At 39.7% G+C, this 25275-nt stretch overlaps 1 protein-coding gene across 2 annotated transcripts in view; it reads left to right on the plus strand.

Annotated features, from left to right (window-relative positions):
* The window catches only part of UNC13B (unc-13 homolog B), a 218773-nt gene that overhangs the window by 43570 nt on the left and 149928 nt on the right, over positions 1 to 25275 (plus strand). For both annotated transcript variants that reach the window (XM_054810171.1, XM_054810172.1), the window contains exons 6-8: positions 1250 to 1317; positions 5015 to 5072; positions 23371 to 23593. In XM_054810171.1, coding sequence (XP_054666146.1) covers positions 1250 to 1317; positions 5015 to 5072; positions 23371 to 23593 — 349 coding nt within the window. The remainder of the gene's footprint in view (positions 1 to 1249; positions 1318 to 5014; positions 5073 to 23370; positions 23594 to 25275) is intronic.

Below are 25275 nucleotides of genomic sequence, written 5' to 3' on the forward strand. Positions count from 1 at the left end.
GGCTCCTAATGAGGCACCTGAGAGCGTAAAAAGTTACGAGAGATGGGAAAACTACCTGAACTGGCATTGTATTCATCCTCATTTGTCACCTTGTGGGGTTGGTGGTGACCAACTGGAGCAGTCCCTCCACTTCTTCCTGTGTGAGCTCTGAAGTTTCTGCATTAGTGCAGTTTCAGGCCATGAATAGCCAAATTTCAGAAGTCATTACAGTCAGGGTGATGAGTAGCTAAAAAACCCAAACAAACTCATCCCTGAAAAAAACCCCCAAACCCCCAATTTTTTTCCCTCTTTCCAATGATTTTAAGTCCTCCCCATCCCTAAATAATTGACCTAATTCTCCCGGATTGAGAGCCCGACTGATACTTTTATTTTCAGTGAGTTATTTCCCTTGGTGCTTTGCACCTCTTGCTCCATTCCTAAAGCACAGTTTGTACCTAACTTGCCTTGTGTTAAGCTTTCCACAGCAGTTCATCTGCACCTCCAAGGGTGCACTTTGAGAAGTGAAATTTAGAGTAGCAGAAGTCTGTGTTCCCTTCAAACCATTAGGACACTATATTACTTCAAAGTGTGAAATAGAAGATAATTAACAAAATAAAGGTGAAGAGGCTTGCTACTTCCTGTCAGTCATCAACTTGGTAAATCTTCTAGAAGGGAAAAGGGTTGCTGTGATTCATATCATAATGAAGTTGCAGTGTGGTGTAAAAATAGGAATATGCATTCATGTTCATTACCTCAAAAGATTTGGCTTATTGCCTGCAAAGGACAACAGGAGACTATTTCTTTTTTGGTACTTAACTTGTATTACACAAGGTACATAAGTAAGATATGCTATTCAAAAGGAGCCCTTGTTCTGTTGAGGTTATAAAAGCCTCCAGAAGAGGCTCTTGATCTTGCTATGTGTTATCAAGCATATAGCAAGTTTATTAATATCATTGTGATATGGCTCTTCATAAAACTAATACTTGAATTAAATCTGAACCAGTCTGTATTACTCTTTCCTACATTTGTGCAGTGTGCATTTGGTTAATCAGCTTTAAACAAGAAAGCAATGTAAGCCCTTGAACTGTGTTAGTATTTACAATGTTTATTTTCCATCTGAGTGCTAACATAAGACAATCCCATTACTTCAAAATTACCTATGTGTTTTTTGTGGTGTGATCTTGGAATGCCCTCCCTGTTTTAATGCTACTGGTGATAAATGGCAATTTGCCTGGTTAATAAGATGATGTGACTTATTCTTTTGGTATAGATATCCCTGAAGAAGAGGCCAGATACTGGACCAGAAAATTAGAACAAATAAATTCACTGGGAGATGAGGTAAATATTTAAATTGAAAGATGAATGTAGCCCTGAATGCCTTATAACTTGCTTTTATTCTTTGTATCGGATCCCTGTGATTAAGGTAATTACCAAATGTTCATCATTTACAGGTCTTCCATGAGCTGTTTACAGAACTGTTTTCTCAAGTGTACAGTTAGTGTAAAGGAGAGGAACATTTTCCACAGGCTGCAAGTGCTTGAATAGTGAGAACTGTTTTGTTTATGCACATACACTCAAAGGAAAGGTAATACCATGCTTTACCTCAGAAGAGAGTGAAACTGTCTTTAACAAGCTGTGGTAGATTCTCAATTTGTGAAATCAAGTCAAAAAGGACATTTTTGCAATTGGCTGTTTCTAGGAAGAAGACAAAGCAAGATATTGAATCTTTCTTGGAACTGAGGACTGCTGGAGCTGTTAGCTTTTGTCCTAATCCAGTTGTTCATGGCTCAGTTTATAGAAATCTTGTATTTTAATACTTGCTAGGTATGGCTTTGGTTTCCTGTTTTTTGCAGTGTGTACCCTACTAAACAGCTATAAACTAAAGGTAATAGTTTTTTTTGAGAGACTCTTACATTATTAAATGTTTTCTTTATAGGTCATGTGTTTGCAAAATAAGATTTGTCATATTAATGCCTGTACCAAAAGTTCAGCATTTAAAAAAAAAAACCCCACACCAAAACCAAAACACAAAACCACCCACATGTTGATGCCAACGTAATTGAGTAGGAACATGGTGTTTGCTTAAACTCTTGATAAGTCTCTTTCCGTAGCAAGATAACTTGCAACATGTTCTGCTGGTGACTTTAGGAGATTTTTGTTCTGGCATCCTTCATCTATTCTTTTTTGCTCCATATGTAAGTCATTTGGTGTACTGTGCAGATGAAGGAAAACAAGGTGGGTTTTCTTTTTGACTGAGGACAGACCAATATTTGGGTGGATAAAAACATAACTGCTGGAGGGCAACCTCTCCTGCCTTCCTAGAAGTTTGTGAACCTCTTGGAGCTGATGAAAAGCTCGATCCGTGATTTGGCCTGTCAGTGGTACTGCTGTGGTGCCTCCCTGCTCGTGTGGGCTGCAGCAGCAGTCTGTGCCAGGTACTTCAGTGAAGCATAGGTGCCCTCTAGTGCTTCGCTGAGCTGGTCCTTGCTGAAAGGTATCCTGAGCTTTGTGAGACTCCCCTTTCCCTGGAGTGCCATCCATCTGCATGCCAAGTGCATGCTTTTATCAAATACTAGTAACAAAATCATGTCTCTGTATTTGTCACCTAATGATCTTAAATTTATTACGAATGTTTCCTGTCACCTGTGACAACATGTGTGCAGGGCTTGACCTAAGGTTCTTCTTGTTCCGTGTCTGACAGTGACCCAGAGGGAGGATGTGTTGTGGTTTAACCAGGCAGGCAGCTAAAACAACCACACAGCTGTTCACTCACTCCACATCCCACCCCCCCACACACTCCCCCCGCAGTGGGACGGGGAAGAGAATTGAAAAGAAAAAAAATAAAAAAGGTAAAACTCATGGGTTGAGATAAAGGCGGTTTAATAGGACAGAAAAGGAAGACAATAATAATAATAATGATAAAAGAACACATAAAACAAGTGATGCACAGCACAATTGCTCACCACCCGAAGACAATGCTCAGCTAGTTCTCAAGCCGAACTGCCTCCCAGCCCACCCCCTAGTTACATACAGAGCATGATGTCATATGATATGGAATATCCTTTGAGTCAGCTCTCCTGGCTGTGTCCCCTCCCAGCTTCATGGGCACCCCCAGCCTCCTCACTGGCAGGGCAGTATGAGAAGCTGAAAAGCCCTTGACTACTTGGCATCAACTGAAACATCAGTGTGTTATCAACATTATTCTCATCCTAAATCCAAAACACAGCACTAGACCAGCCGCTAGGAAGAAAATTATCTCAGTTGAAACCAGGACATAATGATATCTTCCTTGCACATTCCCTAATTAGCAGCAACTTGTAGCTCAGGAACTTCCAGAGCCAGAGGCAGTATCTTTGTGTTTAACAGCACTTGATGGACTTTTGTTCTGTGGATGTCAGTTGCCTTTTGAACACACCCAGGTCAGTTATGTTGTAGCAAGGGAATTCAGCACCTTCATGTGCATTACCTGAGGAAATATCTTATTTGCTGTGAGCGAACAAACCCTATGTTGTGAAACCAGCTAGAGGCAGGTATATTTGGAGCAATTGAATGACTGATCCTCATTCAACCACTCTGTGCCACTCAACTTTACAGACCAAAGTGTCTTGCATGGCTTTTGGGCTACGGAGCCCTACTCTGCATAGTGATATTTAGTACAGGACAACTTTGTGCCTTTATCTTCTTTTCTGTGCCTTAAGTTCTGCTACCTCTGTTTGAAACAATGGATGAACAGACTAAGCTGCACAGCAGTATTCAAGAAGCAGGTGTATTTGGAGCATATATGGTGTTGTAAAAATGTGTTCCAGTTTCTGTTCCTACAAACACTTAATATTCAGTTTCCTTTTTGGGACTGCTGATAGCCATTGGTCTGATGCCTTAAAAAGAACAAACTACTGCCATTTTTGGATCTCTGAGTATAATAATTCAGAACCCATTGCTGTGCTGCTGAAATTGCTCATCAACAGACTTTCTTTCACCACTTTGTCAACCAGTCAGTGCGGTGAGATCCAGCAGTTTTTGTTTTCACAATCCTGATTAACTCAGTGAGTTGGCAGTTTTCTGATGATAAGACTAACCACCTTTCAGGACCACTTATGCATTTTAAATAGTGAAGATTGGAAGACAGCCACAGCAAAAGTCTGTAGTTTGTCACGTTCCATGTAATTAACTGGTCATTAATCCTTACCAAATCCAAGGAGAGATTGTCTGGTGGCCCTGTTTTGCACAGATTGCAGCACCAGATTGCTAAGGTTGCCACTTCCTTTGTCACCAGACCTTTTTTTCCTAGCAAAGACTGTTATTATTTACCTCAATTGTCCTAATTTTCTTGTATCTGTATGTAATACAAGACAGAGGAGAATAACAAAATAAAACCACTGGCGTTCCCCTAGGGAATGCTTTGATGTGTAACAAACAGCTTTGTAAAAAGTCAAAGCTGGCTAATTGAAATATCTCTATGTTCTCTAATTTAGTATTAAATGAGATGAAAAATTCTTCACTTTGGATGTACAGTGGATCACAGGAGAGTTTGTAAGTGTTGGCTGGGCAAACATTGTGTTACTGCCCTGCCGGGCACACTAATTATCTAACTGCTTCAATCTCCTACGGCAGTGTTGCTGTGAGCTAACATGAGTTTTGAACTGTTGAAGCATGCTTGAGTGTCTAAACATAAAGGGGCTTATACTCAGTTCTGAGCTCCCCATCACAGTGACACTGTAGTGTGGAGAATCAGATCTTTTAGATCTGTCTAATTTGAGGTCTCACACTTGAGAGTAGGGCCTGTGCTTGTAGTAAAGCAGACTTCACCTTAACCAGATGCACACTTTTTAATGTGGTTTTGGCATGAAAAAAGAGGAGACATCTGGGAGTGTTTGAATATAGATATTAAGGATAATATTTAATTCTTAGATACTACCAGGGATGTTTTCTTTTATGTATGGCATGCTGTACTCTGAAAGCTGTTTCAAAAGTTACCATTTGCTTTCTTATCAGTCTGTGTTCCTCTTTTTTTCTTTTTTTTTTTTTCCTCCTTTAGTATTCCTTTCAGGAGGAAGTCCAGAAGAAACCATTGCCCAGTGCTGCCTCCCAGTGTTGTAAGTTAGAATTTATTTCTTCTCAATACTTTTTCGTTTTTCAGTGCACTTTATTTCCTTCTCTGGCTAGTTATCAAATGATGGTACATCTGAACAATATTTTCTTGTTAGAAGTTCTTACATCTCTGTGAAGCCAGTAGCTTCTCTCAGTTATGAAAAACTTTTCCCCTCAAAATGTTGGTCTAAAGCTTCTGATGCCAGAAAGTGGTATCAGGCATTGAGTCTCTGCGACAGGAACACAAAATGTGTTCTAGATTGTCAGACCCTTGTAATATTCATGCAAGTAAGAAAATGCTGAGGTATTTTCATATAACTAACTCAGGCTATGTTCTCTTCAAACATCATGTGTCGAATATTATTTTTATGACTTTATAGTGAAATTTTGAGAGGAAGAGAATAGATGGAGACAGGTACTGTTGGTAGCCTTCTAAAACGCACCGGGTGTTTGTGTACTTGATGCCCAATTTCTTTGATATTACTTTGCAGTGCTGTGTTGATGGCTGAAAAATATTTTTACTAATTTCTGCTTATCTTGCATTTTTTTATGCTTCTGAAAACATGGATGGAAAAATAACCTAGGACATACTGTATCTGATGGTCTGCAAAATTAGATTTCTGAAACACTGCTTTTAATGTGCAATAGATGAAAGCTCAGTGATGTCTCTTATGAATGTCTTATCTACTTTTGGCAACAATATTAATAAATTCAAGTCTCATAATTTAAACAAATCTTTTATCCTCTACTTCAAATCCTATAAGAAACGCATATTACACTTTGCAGGCTGCTTATCCATTAGGCTGATTATAGGATCTCTACAAAACTGTTAACGTTAGGAAACATTAATTACTGTTTACCTTTGAGTAGAATTAATTTATCTGTACACTGTTGTTATGTTATCTTAAAACTGTCTTCAACAAAACACGGACATTAACCAATTGCCTGGGACATCTGAACGTGTTGTGTAGCTGGAACGTGTATAAAGCTGTATGAAAGTATTCCAGCAGTGGTACCCTAGGTAACACCAAATGTGTTCTTCCTTTTTTTTAAACAGAGTGTATGTAAAGAATAAAGCCCTCTGTTGTTGTTGTTTTTAAATAGTCAGAAGGGTACAACTGATTTGTAAAGCCTACAAGTAAGACACGTTGTTGGAGAAACTAATATTTGACTAAATGCATAGTATGCAGAACACCTAATGTCAAAATCAGAGAAAACCAGTCTGATATGAAGTGTCCAAAAAATGAATGTGTTATTTGCTGAAATGACTTTCCTGGTTATGTTCCTTGGACTTTGCTTTTGTTTGAGAGGGGCTGGTTTGATTGGCTCTTCTATGTATTGGGACGTATGGGTAAATTTGGAGGAACGCTTCTGTGTAGGGAAAGTATCCACACCTGTTCCAAAGCACGGTGCTTTTACATCCTTCTAGTTCTTGTAGCTCGTTTCTTCCCTGGAGGACCAACTCAGCTCTTGTAAATAGGCATAGTAAGACTAGAACTGCAGTTGCCCTTTTTCTGTTGTTTATTAACAGCCTGCATCTGTTACAAAGTGACCTTTCACAATAATTAATTGAAGGCCCCTCATTTGAACAATTAATATTGCATAAGAATTTAATCATTCAAGGGATTAAAACATTCATTAGAATTGATGTTAAATGTTTCATAACAGTATGTTGTTAATGAATTTAAAAATTTTCTAGTAATTCAATAAAGCTTGTGGCACTGCATGTACTTTTGGTTATGTACTGCCTGCAAGTATCCGACATCTGTGAATATCTAATTATTTACATGGACAAATATAAAATGGACATTTAATGTAGAAGTACCTTTGAAAAATGAATTCTGCATCAATCTATGCATAAGAATTGTAAGCTTGCCTGAACATAGCATAGTCCTTTGAAACTCAAGAATTAAACCCAAAAGATGCATTGACTGTGTCTTTATTGAAAGCTGACCTAACCTTTGCATATGACATAGGAGCTCAACCTCCTTTTACATAGGAGCAGGATGGGTGTCCTTCCCTAACCTAAAACATGTTGAGTACGGAGTGTTCTTACTTTACCATGTGGGTAAATAATTGATAGATATATTTTTAGATATAATAAAAATATCCTGAAGAACATTTGTAACACTCATCTGATTTTCTGTCATGATGTGCTAGGTGAGATGTGGTCGATGCTGGGATCAGGACACAGTCAGCTGGACAACAGACTAAGTATCTAGAAGGAGCAAAAAAACCTCCTTAGTGTGAGTAGGTTTTGCCCCATGAGAATATCTTCCCAAATCCTAAAAAAAATGAAGTTATCTTAAAACCTGATGCACTATAGAGCAACAGTGCAGCAAAACACTTCATATAGCTTGCATTTCAAGAAGTAATAGTATAACTGCACATTCCACTGATGTCCTGCTTAGCCCTCTTGCAGTTCTCAGAAGACTCTTGTAGCTTCTTTCTTCTAGCTGGAGAAAATTCTACTCCAGCAAGCAGGGTCAGGTTCATTAAATAGGGAAACACATGTCCTTACATGTTATAAATTACACTTCTACCCTGTTCTGTTTCTTTTCCACACGTCTGTTCCCTTTCCCAAACCGCCTTTTGTCATGGTTGTTTCCCCATCTCCTGCATGGATGCAACTTGTTCTGTTATCTCCCCTGAGTAGAAAGGGGGAGAAGGATGGAGCAGGATGTGAGAGAAGAGAGCTGGGCTGTGTCTGAAAGCCAACACTGGATCCGTGAGGATGGGTTTTCATCTCTGATCACGCGTGGACTGCTGCCTTGGCATAGTGCCATGACAAATATCAGTCCAGACTAGGTGCTCCAATTTTTCCAAAGATTACAGAGCTTTCAGGCCCACTTTCACAGTCTCAAGTGCTACTTTGTTCTTAGAAGAGTCTGACACATGATTTTTGAGGTAATGCAGAATTCAGGCTTCCTACCTATTCTGTAATGAAGCAGGTGGGTCTGTTTTTGTACATGCACTCTCTTCTAACCCCTACTAATTTTGGCACTTCCTGCCTCTTCCTTCATCATACTTAACCACTCCATTTTTACCTCTCAACTTGTGTGCTTCCCAATATATTTCTTCTGTCCCAGAAAGATCACATGCTTCCAATTGATTTTTCAGTGATCCCCAGCAATAAGTAAAGCACTACAGTGCCCATGGATCCAGTTTTGTTTGCATTTCTATTGAATGTAATCGTAATTCTTAATTTCCTGATACCTTATTGTTAAATAACTGCAGCATCCTCATATTGGTTTTTACCTGCAACCTGAAATTGAAGGTAAATTAAAAAGAAAGCAAGCTGTTATTTTCTGGAAAATCACTTTAAATGAAGCAGATTGAAAAAATGTTATTTGATTACTTTGGCATTCCTTGAGTCAATAAGCTCTAAGTTATTTATTATGGTAGGTATAGATTTATTTTCCTTGTATGCTCAAGATCATTTCTGACAACATAAAAGTCCATTAAAATCCATAAGTGAGTCACTCTGTCAGTATTCTAAATGCAGTTCTGACTTGGAGCAGACACCATGCAAACTGGGATGAGAACGATGTTCTGTATCTTTGTGGAAAAAAATTGGCAGTCTTAGCTAATATCAGCTACTGTAAATACTACCATATTCCATTTTGTCAGGGAGTTTACAAATCTGGAAGACAGCAGGTTTGTTCAGTATGATTCTCAGAAAAGATAACCTAAGTGCCACTGAATCAACCAGTTATGTCTGTCCACTTATCTTTGATAATCTTAGAATACTTTATCCTCCCTTCTCTGCATGTATTTTTTTCTTCCACTTCCTTGAGTCTGTAGTGTTGTTCTTTTCACGCTAAGACCCTGATAGACCACAGTGCACAATAGTTCTGTCCTGCATATCTTTTGCTCTGTAAAATCCCTGTTTACCAGGGCTGTGTGGTTGGGTTTTTTTAATTGTGAGTTTTGTTGGGGTTTTGGTTTTAGTTTTTTTCCAGAAGAAAGTAAATTTGTTGCTTGGCTCTGGATTGTAAGTTGGTGCAACAAGGAAAGAAATAACTCTTCTGATATACTGTTATACCATCAAAAAGAATCATAATTAACCTGTGCTTGGTCTGCCAGCAGATAAGAGAAAGACACAATAAGACAGTATCTCCTGCAGGAGAATAAGCAAGAACCCTAAATGCTGTCTGGAACGTGTGTGTGTGCGCACGTGCATGCAGGAAAAAAATGCTACAGCTTTGTTGTAGATACATAAACAGCCTTTTAACTACATAAAAGCTGGCAAAATGTTTTATGCACATTATAGGAATGGATGTCATTTGATGCCATATCAATTTGTTGTGTTAACCCTTCTTTCCCACTAATATTTGAAGAAATCTATTTCTGCAAAATGTGTAAAGCAGAATTCTGTTAATATCTGCACATTCACTACTATTTCAAAAGTACCAAACACTGAGAGGTTTCATTCCTGATACCCATTAGTTCTCTTTTTAGGAGCTTGAATTCCACTGATGCATCAGGAAGGCTTGTATGTTTCTCTGCACAGACTGACTCTAATGCTGAGATTACCGTGCTCTCCCTGGCACTGGTGAGGAGCTTCATCTGCTGAAAACCCAAATGACTGCCTTCCCTGCCACTGACTCCCCAGCAAGCCCAGATAACATCCACACAGATTTTTTTTTTTTTCAGGGTGCTGCACTGTGGATGCTCGTACCTTTATGCTGCCATTAACATACCATTGGGTAGAGGCTATCAAACCCTGCTACTAGGATTTCCACTGCACAGACGGTGCGGTTCTAGCAGAAGCAGCAGCACCAAGGGCACAGATCTGGGCAGGCTGTGGGTTCAAGGCAGCTGGGTAAAGCTTAAAGAGCGTGGTTGGGAGGGTATGCACTGCAACCTGTTTTCATGAAATGAAGTCATAGCCATCCAAGGTTACATGTGCACTCATTTGAACATGCCATCTTGTGCTGTTGTTGAATACTGTGGTTTATTCTAGTCAAAGATAATGTTGGCTACCATCTGTCAGTGTTCAACTGGATGAACTGACCCAGTGGCAGCAAATGTGCTGAAATGACATCCTACTAAGAGATTTTTTTTCCCTCTCTTTGGTAACAATATATTAGAAAAAATGATCTGTTATACCAGGCTCTTACAGCTAGGCAGAATCAAAATGCTTTTTAAGCAGGCCACAACTTGACCATTTTAATTATTCGTAGAGATGTAATAGCGCAGTAGCAGGCAGCATAGTCGGCTACAATTGCTGGGAGATGATACCGCCCTCCTCGGTGTAGAGACATATGCTACATGTCTAGATTCTTGCTTTTTTTTTTTTTTTTTTTTCCTTCTGGTTACAAGCCTGCTTCTGCACTTACAAACAACAGAGGTTAGCAGCTACCTATGGCATCTCTAGACCAGGCCAGTTTGGGAAGAGTGAGGAAGAGGTGTATGATTATTTTAACTTTCTCAAGGGTGGGTGACACTAAAGATCCTGCTGCAGTCACTGAAAAGCTGTGCTCTAGTGAGAGTGAAACTACTGGCCACGGTGCAAACAGTAAGCCTTACAACAGTCCTCAAAAAACGTTCAATGTAAGTGTGATTCAAAACAGGACACAGGAATTACTTTTTTCTTAATTAAGCTAGTCAGAGGGAAAATTGCTCTTGTCCGTACAAGTGAAACCACTATATGAGCTTTTTTGTGGTAGTTTGCTGACAGGCTGGGAAAGCAATTTCCTTGGCGCCTCTGCTTCTGGGTGACTGGCAGCTCCTGTTCCTCTCTATTCAGTATAAATCCTGTCTGGGAGTCTTGTTTCCTTGTGGCTTTGCGGTACTCACTGCCTGGGCTGGCTGAAGGCTTCATAGGTCTGCTTGAAGGAAAGAACATTCAAGGTCTCTAAACTGTCTACATTTTTAGGATAAAGCTGCTACTTCAGGATTAGATATGTCTAGGGAAAATTACTCAGCAAATGGAGTAAAAAATAAAAATACTGACTGTATTAGAAGATTATACAGTAACAAAGTTTGACTTTCTGCTGAACTGTAGAGGAGAGCAATCTGTAGCTTTGCTGCTGATCCTCTAAATGTACTTTGTTAGTTGTTGTTTTCCTGGAGTACATGCTGTATTCTGAAAGGTGTTGACAAAGAAATAAAGCTTTGACTTTTAAATAAGTCCCCAAACTAAAGCTCTTCCAGACATGCCGAACGCTGCTAATACTGACATGTTTCTGTGTAAGCAGTGATCAAAAAAAGTAAATGCTCGATTAATCACACTAGGTTTCATAATTTGTTTAGTGCTCTTCATGAATGCTTCTGGTTTTTTTCTTCTGGGGAATTTTTAAGGCCTCTTAAACTTTATTACTCATCCTTTAATGTCATAGCAATAATAGAAAATTAATTTGAATTTTTTTACCACAGTGGAATATAACTTTTTCAAAAATGAGATTAAAGATTTTAAACTGATAGAAAAATTATTACTCAACTTCATACACAAGCCATAAATATGTGTCCTTGAGCCATGAGGCTTGTACTGAAAGTCCAAGTTCTGATTGAAAATCAGAAGAAAAAAAGGCACCAAATATTTTATCTCAGCTGCTGTACAACATTATATTCCTCTTTGCTATTATGCATATAGGTAATGTTAGGTGCTCCACTATAGTCCAAAACTGTATCTCATGAGGATTATATAAAATTTTTGTAGGTTCTTGTGTTTACATCTCTTAGCCAGTCTGTGTGACTTGGTAGCTTAGAAATTTAAGATGAGACAGCTGTGTTAGATATGAGTGCAGTGATAGAAATATTACAGTTTTTCCATTGTAGATGTTACAGTTTTTCCATTTAGATAAAATTAAGTGGCACTCTGCCTGATTGTTTTTGTCATAATTATTAATGAGTCACACAAGCTTGTAATAACTTAGTGGATACTCAATGATTTGATGGTGATCCAAGCCCTGCTTAAATTCTCAACTCTCAGTCTGATTTTGTTTAGCCATAGTAAAGGAGACCAAAAGGGCCATTTCATTTAGTGAAATAAAATACTCCAAAATTTCAGCATAAGCTGAATACTAAACTAGAGTAAAATGTCATGGAAAAAAAGGGAGTAGTAAGCAAGGAGAGTGCTCTAGTGTCGTACTCTAGTGCCTGTCCTTGTCTCTGTCAGCTCCTTCCAGCTCGTTTCCCTCCTGTACTTTCTTATCTCCTTTAGTGCAGAGGTCTTAGCCTTCATCTGTGATGTTCCAGAACTGAACTGGAAATGGTGGTACTTGATAGGAAACTCTCTTGATCATCTTGCTTACCGAAAACTTGATTTTGTTCTAAAAAGTTATTAAATGTTTGCTTTGTATTTTAGAAGCTTATTCCACTAAAATACCATGTTTAATTTTGGGGAAGTATATTGAATACTAGAAGAATGTACATTTTTATGGAATCTGAGATCTGTGTGCACTGTGTTGAGGGCCTTAGCTATGGGAAAAGGGGGTTTATTAAACCTAGAAGAAAGAACTGACCAGGACCTTCCCAGCTTTGTTTGTATTCTATAAACAGTACTTTATCTGCACGAGATATAGTGTAATTTCCTGAGCGCAGTTTATTTTTATAAATTTGTTTAGATGCTCTCTGTCTTTGCTCAGCATGGTATATAACAAGAGGATTAAATAATTTATCAGCAGGACTGTAAGCAGTGGACAGCAGTAAAAGATAATGTTCTGACATTATATAGTCCCAGCCACTCTGAGACTTGTAAACAGATATGAAACAAAATGGCACGCAGGCAATCAAATTAGACTACATTAAAAATTCGGAATATTCTGCTTTTCTACAGTGTCCCTGCTGATCCAGGCTTGACAGTGTGAGGTGGGGAGGAGGAGTTCCTCCTCAAATAGTTGCATAATTGAGACACAGAACGAGCATATGTTATGTTCAGCTAACTGTGGGAATTTAGATGTGCTTTATAAAATGTGTTAACGACAAGAATGTTGTAGCTTCCAAGGCACCAGGCTGCTGGCATCGCTTAGTTCTTAATTGGAGGTTTATATGAAACCTCAGTTTTTCAGTACTGAAACTTAGGAATACAAAATAATGTGATAACCGAGACACACTGTTGGTATTTAAAAATGCACATAGTAACTAGTCTGACTTGTCTGAATCATCTATTCCAGTGTTAATAGATGTTGTTGTATGTTTTTAGAATTACAACTTTCTATTTCTATCTGTGCGGACTTTTTGGTGTTTTCAGTTCAAGTTTGTACAGGCTTAAATTTGTTCCCAAAGGTGATCTGGAAGGGTTTCTTTCTTAACAAATTGAGGTTATGCATATTATTTTTATGAAGCAGAAAAACAACTTGAAAAGGCTAAAAAGAAATCCTGTTTTCATTAACCTTCAAAATATCAAGACTGTCAGCCCAGGTCTTCTGTGATTATGCTGAAGGACCGAGATATATACTGTTAGCTCCTGAATCTTAAATGAAGCAGCATATGTGTTGAATCTTTAATAAATTCATCTTTTATCCAAAATGTTAGATGCTGAAGTGGGTGTTAGTAAAAACAAACAAAAGTGGATTTTTGAGATTCTGGCTGAAAATCCCTTACTCTCTGTTATTGCATTTCTTTCTGTTTGCTCCTGTGGTGCTGTCTTCCCAGTTAGTCTCTAGGTGCAGCGTGCCCTGGTTAGCCAAGACCCAAACTGTCAACGTGAGAAATCTTGGAGGGTAAGGAGCTGGTGTCTAAAGGCAGCTGCTCGTCTTTCCACTGTGCCCTGCTTTGCATCAACGGCTATTTGTTTTACGCATGGAAATAATAGTCTCTAACCTGCTTTTGAAAGTTTGTGGGGTTTTAAAGTTGTGTCCTGGTTTCAGCTGAGAGGGTTCATTTTCTTCACAGTAGCTAGTGTGGGGCTGTGTTTTGGATTTGTGCTGGACAAGTTGTTCATAAGAAACTTGGTAGCAGTAAGGTAGGCAGGCAAGTAGCTGGCTCGGGGATGTCACCGTCAGTTTGAGGACTCTTGTTTATGGGAGGTGGTAATGTTTCTCCTCCAACCACCAGGGACTTGGTGGTTTTCTCCTTGTTGCCGTTTGAAACTGAGTAGCGTTGTGCCAACCATCACAACAGTGGCTGTCGTTGAAACAAGGGCTAGGAATGGTCTGAGCTGGTTTCTGGGGTCAGGCTTTCTGTTTTCCCTTACAAAGCCACTCATTCACTCTGTACAGATTACAGTGGTTTGTGCAAAGGCTGTCAGTCTGGGATTTTTGTCTTTGGGAAAAGGGTGCAGGACAGGTAAGCTCCATTTCCTCTTCCACAGTTGGTTTGGGGTGTTACATGTGTGTTCACTTGTGAATAATGAAACGGATTTAGCTAGCAAATAGTCTGAGCGCAATACTGTTGTGCCACTGCAGAGTTTTTCTGGATCTTTAATAGTAACCCAGGCGGCAACATTGGCTTCCTTTGCCACTTGTTGTTTACCTGAGATAGGAACCTTTTGATGGAAGGACATACTGAGGTTGCTATCCCATGTTTTAGTGGCTTGAGATTTTCAGGAATGAGATACACATAAGCTATTGTTTGACTTACACATTAATAGGAAATTGTCTTCTCTTTAACATGAACTATTTATTACAGCAAATTAAAACTCAGTGCAGAGTTCTGTCAACTTCTTGCTCTTTTTCCTCAGCCCTCCCCTCATGTTCCCTCTCTAATGCTCCTGCTCTCCTTGCCTCTGGTTTCCGTACCCTTTCTTCTGGTTGTCTCCCCTTCTCATCTCTCACTGCTGCATGTGTTTTACTTCTGTTACAACCAGCCAGCTTTGTTGCATGTTCCTGTTTCTCCTCTCCTTTTTCCCTGGAAAAGACTCAGGCCTCTGACAAAGCTGATCATTAGGCAATCCATGGATTTTTGTAGTTGTAAAAAACAAGCCTGAGATGATAGCCCTGTGGTCATGTAAACACTGGCTGGTGGATCCTGGCAGGCTTCTGATGCATCTGGGTACATCTTCACCTCGCCAGCATGGCTGGCTCAGGCACATTGTCCAAGTGGTGGTTTGTTACACTTGCTGCTGTGGACCACAGAAGCAGCATTTGTGATGTCTCAGACTGTATTCTGCTGGTGCTTGACTCTATGGACTTCAGGGTTTTTTCACTCATTAAGTTCTGTAAACAAGATAATAGTTTTTTATTTGTTATTCCTGTAAACAAGAGAGGAACAACCCTTTTATACTCCATGGAAACTGCATGTATTCAGCATTATACCAGTTTAATATGTGGTTTGTTCTAAATCAATCAGGTACAAAAATATCATTGAATTTGTTCCATGGACATGCTTGATCAGAGCTGCTTTGTTTAATGACCAAAGCAAACACGTGTCACTTTTTCCCTCTAACTACTCCTGTAGGAGTCAGAAGGGAATGACCTACCTTTGGAGCTCTACTAGATAATAGAAGTGCCACTTAAACCTGAGCTGTGACTGTGCCTGTGCCTGTGCCTGTGCAAAGCACCACATGTGTGTGAGAGCCTAGAGTCCAGGAACTGCAAGTACTGAGATGTATCTGAGGAACTACATTGCTTTGTAAACCTTTTACATCTGAAAAGAAAGGAACAACTTCAGTGTAGCTTTGATGCACCATTAGTTCCCAGATAAGGAAAGAGAGCATTAAACTCGGACTTCCATTTTTTTTTCCTCCCCTTTTCTTGGAGTAGTCAACACTTGTGCTTTTTGGGTTTGTTTGGGTTTTCTTCTGCTCACTTTTTTTCTCCTACAGAATTGAAATGGCAGCAGAGCCCCTCTGTAGTACATGCACATTAGGACTAAAGCATTGGGAGGCCAAGTTACTCACCAGAACCAGTTATTGCTTAGCTAGTCTTGTGGTAATTTTTTAGGACAAAATTATTTTTTTTCAGAGCCTTTTTTTGCAATTTTAGCTAAAAGCAAGAACTAGCCCATTTTAACTTTGTTAATGAGGGCAGGGAAGGGATATTTTCCATCCTCTGAGCTATCCCCTTCTTGGAAATGCATGCCTGGCTGATAGCTAGAGATGAGGCTGGTAGCCAGGACAGAAAACTGCTGCTTGTTCTCTGCCTGCATGTGCAGGATTTGTTTATTGCCTGCTGCACTTAAGCATCAACGCTCCTGTAAATTTCACATTTTAAAGCTTTTTTTACACACCATTGTCTAATAATGCTGGTTCTGAAGCTTTTCTTGGAGTTGCAAGTGTGTGCATGCTTCCAAGGTGCTTTGAGGGTTGTATGTAGTAGTTTGTTGCCTCCATCATAATAAGTATGACCTTGGGGTGACAACATGGATATTAATTAGTAATAACTTGGCTGTCTTACCAAAATGCAGTTTAGCTTTAGCATGAATTTGTTGTCACCTCTAATTTAACATGGAGAGATTTGCTTACCGTTGTAGAATTAACTTGTGGCTATTTACATCCTTAGGATACTGTAAGAGCTCTTAAGTTTTGTACCAGTGTGTGTGTCTAGCTAAGAAACAACTTTTCACTTAATGCTATTTTACATGCACAAAGATAGCTTTTCACGCTATTGTTACTGGTGTGGTGCTTTCACCACTAAGTTACCCGTGTTGTGGAAAGGCGGCAGAAATGGAAGCATGAAGTAACTTTCGCCCCTTGATTTGCACAGATTAGCCTAGAATCAGATACTACTCTTAACTGGGCTCTGGTTCCTGGGATATTCTGTCTGATAAAGTGTGTGCTAGGAAATACAGTGTCTAACTGCTCTTGCTAAGTAGTGTGCTGATAAATATTTTGTGTACTTGTGTTAATAAATGCACAATTGCTTGATTATTTCTAGAGCTTATAGTGATCTTGATCTTCAGAATGTTTTCTAAACAAACTGGACAGCGAAGAGTAAGCCCCAAAATAAATTTAATGTTGTATTTATAACAAAAAAAAACCTTCTTATAGTTTCAAGCTTGCAATCTAGAAGGAATTTTAAATACATGAGAATTATGCTTGTGGTTTGTTTTTCTAAGCTTTCTTTTTCCATTCCTATTCTTTGCTGCCATTTGTGTTACATGCAGGCAACTGGAGTTATTTCGGATGGGGAGAGCAGCTGAGTACGTAACAGTTTGATTTCTTGCGAGTTTTCTGATCCTGTAGCGGTGCAGCATGCTTCAGTTCAAGGACGGTGGAAATATTCATGCATATAGAAAATCTGTTCCATTGTATTTTCTTTTACTTGCATTGAATCTTTGCATGGATGGCTGCCTGTTTTTTTCCACTCTTTTGGCCATATTTTAAATAAGTTGCTTGTGCCTTTTACTGGAATTTGAGGATAAGAAGGCAGAATTTGACTACTCATCTTTTCCTGTAAAGATGATTCTGTTTTTCTGCTTGTACCCTTCTTTTGTCTTGACCTTCATACCCATGTAACCCCAAGTCAATGTTTGGAGTAACTGAAAAACGCAAGGGAATCCAAAGTGATTGTTTTACTAAGGTGCAAAGACATGCTGGAAGTGATCACAGAAATTCCAAATACTACAAATAGGAGCAAATCTAAAAGCAAAAATGGCTGGTGGATACCAGTGTGACAGAAGGTTTGTAGGTATTGTGGCATATTCAAGGTCAGTGAGACAGTACCATGGCAAAAGTGGTAGGGCTTTGCTTTATCTACTGCTTGCCAGTCTTGGAAAGGTAAAACCTGGATATCGCAGCTGTCTGTGATATGTAGAGCTGATGCCCACAGCTGAAGAGTAGTGTGTGAACTCTTGCAGAGGCCACACAGCTCAATGTTTTTGTTAATTTTTCCAGAAAATGTGCATGAGGCATCTTCACTTTCTGGAAGTCCCAAAAGTTCCAGCAGGCAAGGCTTCTGCTTAAGCTACAGTGCATGGCTTCTACTGCCTGTAGGACCAGCAAAGATTGATCCAGCAGTCTTAGAACGAATGTGTCTGTTCCCTGTGTCAAAAAAAAAAAAAAAAAAAAAAAAGAGCAAGGATGTTGCTGAGGGCAGGCATGCGAAGAAAGACGACTGTGACCACTGCCAGAAGGGAGGACATTCTGCCTCATGCTTTTCCATTTTTGACAGAATTTGGAGAGTACACTCTTACTGCAGCCAAGTAACTTAAGTCTAATGTCCAGCTAATGTTACAGTGCATTTCCAGATGGACCTGTTCTGCATTTTAGAAGTCTTCCACCAGTGACTTCCCAGTTTCTCTTCCCGCAACATGTTTTGTCCTCCTTGTTCTCCTGTCTTTGATCAGACTGTAAGTTCTTTGGGCATCTGTTGACCAACTTCGTCAGACTGTCACTGTTGGATATCTTAATTGCTTGGAGTTATTCTCAGAGGTGTGATAGGATAACTGAGAATTAACTCAACTTTTGTATACTACTAAAAGATTAGTGTCCTAAATAGGTTTCTTTTATTCCCCGATTTTGTGTGTTTGGCAGGGAAATGGGGTGCTTAGGCATTGGTCAAGCAGAGATTTAAGAGGGTTGTGCACAGCGTGTTTCTCCTGTTTATCTGGAGTGTTGGTTTGTGGTGGTTTTGCTTAAAAGTTGCTTGTATTCATTTAGCTCCCCCCCGTCTTCCTCCTTCCCTCTACTTCATCCTTCGTGTGCCATCCTCTTCGAAATCATTTTAGCATCCTTATAGGCAGGCTTGGGCCAGTGTTGATGATGTTTCCAAGTGAACTCCATTAGCGTGATGATGTAATGAAAAATATACTTCTAACTGTAAACTTACAACAGCAACTGAGAAGGAAGCAGCTGAAGCAGCGTATTGGTAGCTGGAAGACTTTTTCATGGTAAGAGCTTCTTGAGAGAAGAGCGCTGCAGCCCAGAGCCTCACTACTGGGGCAGAGGATGCTTTAGAAAAGGGACGTCTTGTGCTGCTGACCTGGTTTCATTTTACGAAAGGGAAAGACTTAAAGAAGTAGGGTCGATGTTCAAGGCAGTCTTTGCACTTCAGGCTGTCAGTCCATTTCTTGGCTGTTGAGTGTTTCAGCAGCAAAAAGGTTTTTTAGGTGGGAAAAACAAGGTTATTAAAGCTCTCAAATTGAAGACTGAATATTGCTTACTTGCTGTCTTAAAATTATGCAAATTTCTAACGTATTTTTAAGTGGCGAGGGCAACAGAATGAACTAATGACCTGCAAAGTTGCACTTAAGTCATTGCTCAAAAGCTTTTGAGTTTTTAGCATGGAGGGCTATAGAAGAGCCTCAAAAAAATGCCCTCATGTCCTTTTGAGATTTTTTCCCCTCTTTGTTACTTCAGTAGTCCTCTTAAACCGCTATGCATTTTAATTATAACATTTCAGAAAGTGTACCTGATTGTCAGAAGTGACCATGGTTTGGTAGACGATGGAGTCTGAAACTTAAGGAAAGAAGCTGTTGGCAGCTATTGTGAAAAGCCATTTAAATGGATAAAGGGTGGGGAAGGTGAGTTGCAAAAGGGCCTGGTGTGGAGCTGGCAGAGATCTCTTCTGGATTTGGATTGGAAGTCGTTCCTTCAGTTAGTACGTTTTCTTCTCTTCTGCCATTTTGAAAATAGTCAAAAGCTATGAGAACTTTGGTGGCTTATTTGGAGAAGTAGTGGGAGGTTTAGGATACAGAACCTTACATGAACTTCGTTCTTCCCAAGTGCCTTTGTGTTGTGCATTTACTGCTTTTGTCCAGGTTTTTGCTCAAGTTTGTGGAGGATAACTAAGTTTAGGGACTGGACCTCAGCTCCCAATAGCTGATGACACATCACTGCTGGAAAAGCAGGAGGCAGTTTTAATGGATTGCAACCTTTTGAGAGGAGCTCCTGCTGTGCACTGGGACCTTAAAACAACAAAAACACTTCAGAAAGTGCATTCATCCAGCCACCTGTAATTTTGCTGCTAGCTTTCCTTCCTGTCCTGAAGCTTGATGCAAAGAAATTTTCCAGGAGTTAAATTTGACTAGTAGAACTGGTGTGACAGGATGGGCCAAAGTAGTTTTGAGGTCAGTGTATTAAAAGCTGTGTGTGTTCTGCCCTGCAGCAGTGGTGTAATAACTTCTGGAGGCAGGAGTGGGGAGGAATAACAGAGTTTCCAGGAGGCAGTTTGTTTCAGAGAAGCTACCTCCTTTCTTGATTTTCCCCACTCTTTGTAAAATCCTGCTGTGTGATGTGACTGTCCAATAGGTTTTCTTCTTATGCTGACTATATGCATGAATATTCAATTATTAAATATGAACAGCATGCTTTGCCTTCAGCCTTTCCCCCCACTCTATACAGTGGGTCTGGCAACAATGAAACACTTCATCCCTTGAAAGCTCTTTGGTACATGTGAAATTTCTCAAACTGGGGTAAAACAGTTACTGTATTTTTATGTTTATTGTTATGTATCTTGTTATTAATTAACTGATCTTCAGAGACTGAGGCTAAACCACAGCTTTCCTTGTGGAAGACTTTGTGTATCTTCTGTTTGAAGAAGATAGTGCTTCAATTTATCACACCATGTGTGTTGAGGGATATTTTGCTGAAACGGGCTGTAATGCCTGACCCTTCCTTTTGAAGGGATACTGCACCCCCAGAGCTGCTTCTGTAAGTTCTTGTCAGTGTCTTGCTTAAATAAAATTTAAGTGTCAAGTATGTTAATGAAAGGGATCATCACCATGTGCAGGCATTTCACAATATGCTTTCTTACACGGGTAATGTGTGCTTATAATCCACATATGTGCCAGGTTTTGGTGCTTTTCATCAGGCTGAGCAATGTCTTCTTGTGAACACTTCTGTTAAATAAAGTGAGATTGCTCTTAGGATAAGTGCAATTCAACACGAGTAAGAGTTTCCAGAGTTGGCCTTTATTTATCAGTCAGTTGAGGATTTCTGCCTGGTATTAACGTCTATGGATGCTGTAGGTGTATGGCACATACATCAGAGAAGCAATGTGTTCCTGCCTTATCGATGTTTGCGGTAGCTGGAGCCTTGCATCCTTTAAACATGTCATCAGGGAGGCATTTTGTGTCATGACCTCTAAGAGACTTCCTCATGCTAAACACCAGTAAGAACTGGGAAAAATTCTGGTGCCACCTTTTATAAACATATATGCTGTAAATGTTCAATTGACAATTAAGCTAATCAGCTATTTTTAGATGTTGCTTAGAGATATTCATATGGGGAATTCGTTTGAGAGTACAGAGGTGAGATGCGATGACAGGTTAACAAATCCAGATAGTGCTTCTGCAGCAGTCCGATCAGGAATTTGGAAACCTCTGAGCCCATCTGCTGTGCAGTTACTGACCCAGAGAAGCTGTGTCCTGCTAACCAGCCTGATAACAGTAGTTGTGTAAGTCTTTGCATGCCCTGATATTAAGTTTAGACCAGTATTGGTGAGTTACTGGATTCCCTATTGTTTTGACCCTGATAATTGTACTACTGATTTGTATTTGTTGTTATACTGTTGTGGGGAGAAATTGTTCATCCCTAAAGCTGTTTTTTTAATAGATCCTGAACCTGTAACTCAATTGGGCTGCCTTAAGCCTTTACAAGTGCTTGTAATGATTATACAGCCACAGCTGGGAGAACTTTGCATCATACCAGTGCTGCTTAGGTTTTACCTTAAATGAGAGCTGTCTTCGGATAAAAAGAAGAAATAATCGAGCAGCAAAGTGAGGCTTTACAAAGCTCTTTGAAACAGTGTTTCTGTCCCAATAAAAGTAATGGCTCAAGTGTTCAGCAATGACATTGCTCAGCTGAGTAATGGGTCATTATCCTTCTGAGGATGGTGTGTGTGTTGTGACCTACAAATAGATCAGCCCTTGCTCCACAGACTGGAAGTTTGGTGCTTCTCAGAGAGGTTTGGTGTGTTGGCATATCAAGTAATTTTTGTGTGTCGTATCTTGAGTGTTTTTCCTGAGCACAGAAATGTAATAAAATTGATGGACATTGTGCTTTTAATAAAGCTGAACAGAGCAATATATGATTGGTATTCATTTCTATTAAATTGCCTAGAGACTGACAAGAACTATGCAGCATTTAAACTAAAAAGCACGAGGCTTAACTCCATTTTCGATGTGGACCATGAAATTGAATTGATTGTACTTAGGAGAGTAGAGCTGGGCTTTTTCAAGTGTTTTGTATTTTGCAGACGTTTTCTGCTGGGGTTGTTTTCTACTCTTCCATCCACTTGAAGGACCTGACATAATCTTACTCAGTTGGGAAGGAACTGAAAAGATCACTAAGAACAAACTTTACCTTTGGAAATTGAACTGGAATTGTTGGAAGCACCAGTGGAAGAAAAAGGTGTTCCCTGATGCTGCATTCCAACTCCTCGGAATTTCATTTTTTTTTTTTTAAAGATCTGGCATGAAAACAGCACTTTCACTTTACTGTTCAGCCTCATAGTGAATGTCTATGTAGGACACATACCACTGAATAACTTACCAGAGGGGGCTTTGATTTGATTGTCTTTTTCGACAGGCTTTTGGTGGCAGAGAGAGTGAATAATGGCTGATCCTTATTTTCATTTGTTTCAAGCATGTTAATGGTGCACTCTACTGCCGTATGGTGTGTGCATTTCACTTTAAGCTTGCAAAGATAAACTTGCATCCTTTACAGCCAAACACAGCCACACACCAATATTGTATTTTTGATACCTTTCCTTACTATAATTTTGTGTTCTCTTTTTCTGAACGGTTCGCAAGCAGAAGTGTTACTGCAGGGAGAAAAACTTATTGGAAAGGAGCTTTATCCCTTGTGAAGGCTATCATTAGTGTTGACTACTAAAGTTAATGTACCTGTGTGTTAAATGTAGCGATTTTTCCCCTATAAGAAGTAGTATAATTGTTTATAAGCAGAGCTGCTCTCCCAGTTCTTCTGATTTTCCTGTGTGCTTTTCATTAGTTTCTCTCAACTTAAACTAATACTTTCACCAAAATAAAAAAGGCACTAAAAAAAAAATCCAGAACCCTAAAATACTAGTTAAGGATGTTAAGAAGAGGAGATTCAGCTTTCAGTTTAAAGGTCGAAGTTTCTAGGAAAGACGTCCTTTCCATAAAGGAATATTCATGTTTTGGGTTTGGTTCCCCCCCCCCCCCAACATCTAAATGTTCATTTCGGCAAAGAACCTGAAATTTTGGGTGTTGGGGTTTTTTTGTTTTAAATAAAAATATCTTAATCAGCTTATTAGGAGTGACTAAAGAGAAATGAACTCCTATAATAGGAAGTGGGAAAGGAGGGCATGGAGGCGATCACAGGAATGCCTTGGTACACACTTGAGAGAACTGGAGATTATAACTAGCTGCCAGATGGAGATCTATCCATAGCAGAAATAACCTTTATTGTCATTCTTTAAAAACTAAATGGGCTTCACTGTCCCAGGAAGGCAACTTGAGAGAGCTGTGCCTTTAACTGTTTTTGTTTCTTAGCCTTTGAAGATGCTGACAGCGCTGTGGATGATCGAGACAGTGACTATCGCAGTGAGACAAGTAACAGCGTTCCTCCTCCGTACCACACGACTGCGCAGCCCAATGCCTCTGTGCACCAGTTCACTGTAGCGTCACGCCTGCAGCAGCAAGGGGTCTTGCGGGAGTCCTGTACTGACTCCCTACAAAATTATGATCTGGATTATCGGGACCATGTGGCCATCAGGTGGGTGCTGTCTTCTGGGTAGCTCTTTTTTTCCCATTGATTTTTGCATTGCAGATCCTGAAGGTGCCATGCTAGCAGAGGAGGGCAGCTGGAGGGTTCTGAAAGGCTTCTGATAGGAAGGTGTTACGTGTTTTGTTAACAGTAGGACTCAGCTGTGAACCAGGAAAAACCCATAAGGCTACCTGTTACACCAGATCTTGTAGTTTAGAGAATTACCTGCTCAACTCTGAGGTCATTTATTCTTTATTCTACTTTCCCCTTACCTTTTGAAGGCCAGAGCACCAGGTAATTAGTTGTTCTGGTACCATTTCATGGGTGTGCCTCCCAAGCTGGTGAAACATGGTCTAGCAGAGTTATCCTACTAGGAGTTTCTTTCTTGGGGCACATTTATTTTCTGTTTTGGATTAGCTCCTCTTCTTCTTTTAGCTCTGCCAAAACAGCATATTCAGGAAGAAAGTCTATAACCAATTAGTGATTTGTTTGGTTTTTTTCAGTTATCATGTAGCACTGTTGAATATTGTGTTTTCTCTTTCAGTTTCCTTTGAGCTGTATGAAAGATAGTTTACTTGCTGTAAATTAGTTTTTTGACCATAAGTCAGTAGTTTCACAACTGCTTTTATCATTTTTAAGTATTAAGCATTACAGCATTAAATTACCGGGATCAATAGCTGTGAACTAGAGCTGGTTGTGCTGGGAACTGTAGAAACTTTACAAAAGCACTGTTAGAAATAAAGAATGTTAAGTGTAAGGGGAAAGCAGAACTTGGACAGTGTTTAGTAAGAGGGCAAGTGTAGAACAGGCCCTGCTGCTGCTTCTGCTTTTGGTGGGAAAGGAAGAGACAGTTGCTTGAACTCTGTCATAGTTAGAGGTGCAGGTTTTTATTATAACTGATTTGTTGTACTTCACCCCCTTTGGTAAGAATGTTCTTGCTTCCTGATGTCTGAACCTGAATTCAGTTGCCCTCAGCAGTCTATGGCTGAGGCTAAATTGTAGTCTTTTTGCCTTATGGTCTTTAACGGTAAAAGCTGAAGTTTAATGACACCACTTACTGTTGTTACTGTTTTTGAGAATTCAAGCAGCAGAGACAAATATGCCAACAAAATGCATTTACTGCAGTGTGACATGTCATTCCTAGTGCTCTTTTAGTGCTCTTCAGACAGTCCATTAACTGTCTTTATATACGGAAGTTATTTCCTTTCCTATGCCATTCTGTACTGCTGGTTTGAAGTGGTAAAATTGCCAAAGATCTTATTGAGAGTCTGGGAAGATGAGCTGCAGCTTTTTCTTTATGTAAGAGCCAAGGTGAACAGTGGTAATGGGTCCCCAGGCTGTGGAAGCCTGTGGTGACTGGATGTTTTTGCAGTTATGTGACTTCTCAGGGTGGTGTTGACAATACAAAGATACATGGCTCACCTTGCTTTGGGGGTGGTGTGGTGTGAACTTTTAACTATGTCTAATAGGTAAATATGTATATAAGACCTTCCAAAGAAGCACTTCTGGTTTGAATTGTTAAAGAATACCAAGATGGAATATGTGCATTTTTTCTGGTTTCCTGAAGGTGTTGGTATGAAAGGATCTGGACTGATAATGTTTACTTAAAAACTAAGAGCTTTGTAGTCTGCTGTGGTCTAAAATTACTTTCACTCCAGGAAGGCAAGTCCTAGATGGTGATCAGTTCAATC

Source organism: Grus americana, chromosome Z (assembly GCF_028858705.1).
Source record: "Grus americana isolate bGruAme1 chromosome Z, bGruAme1.mat, whole genome shotgun sequence".
NCBI classification, from domain to species: Eukaryota; Metazoa; Chordata; class Aves; order Gruiformes; family Gruidae; genus Grus; species Grus americana.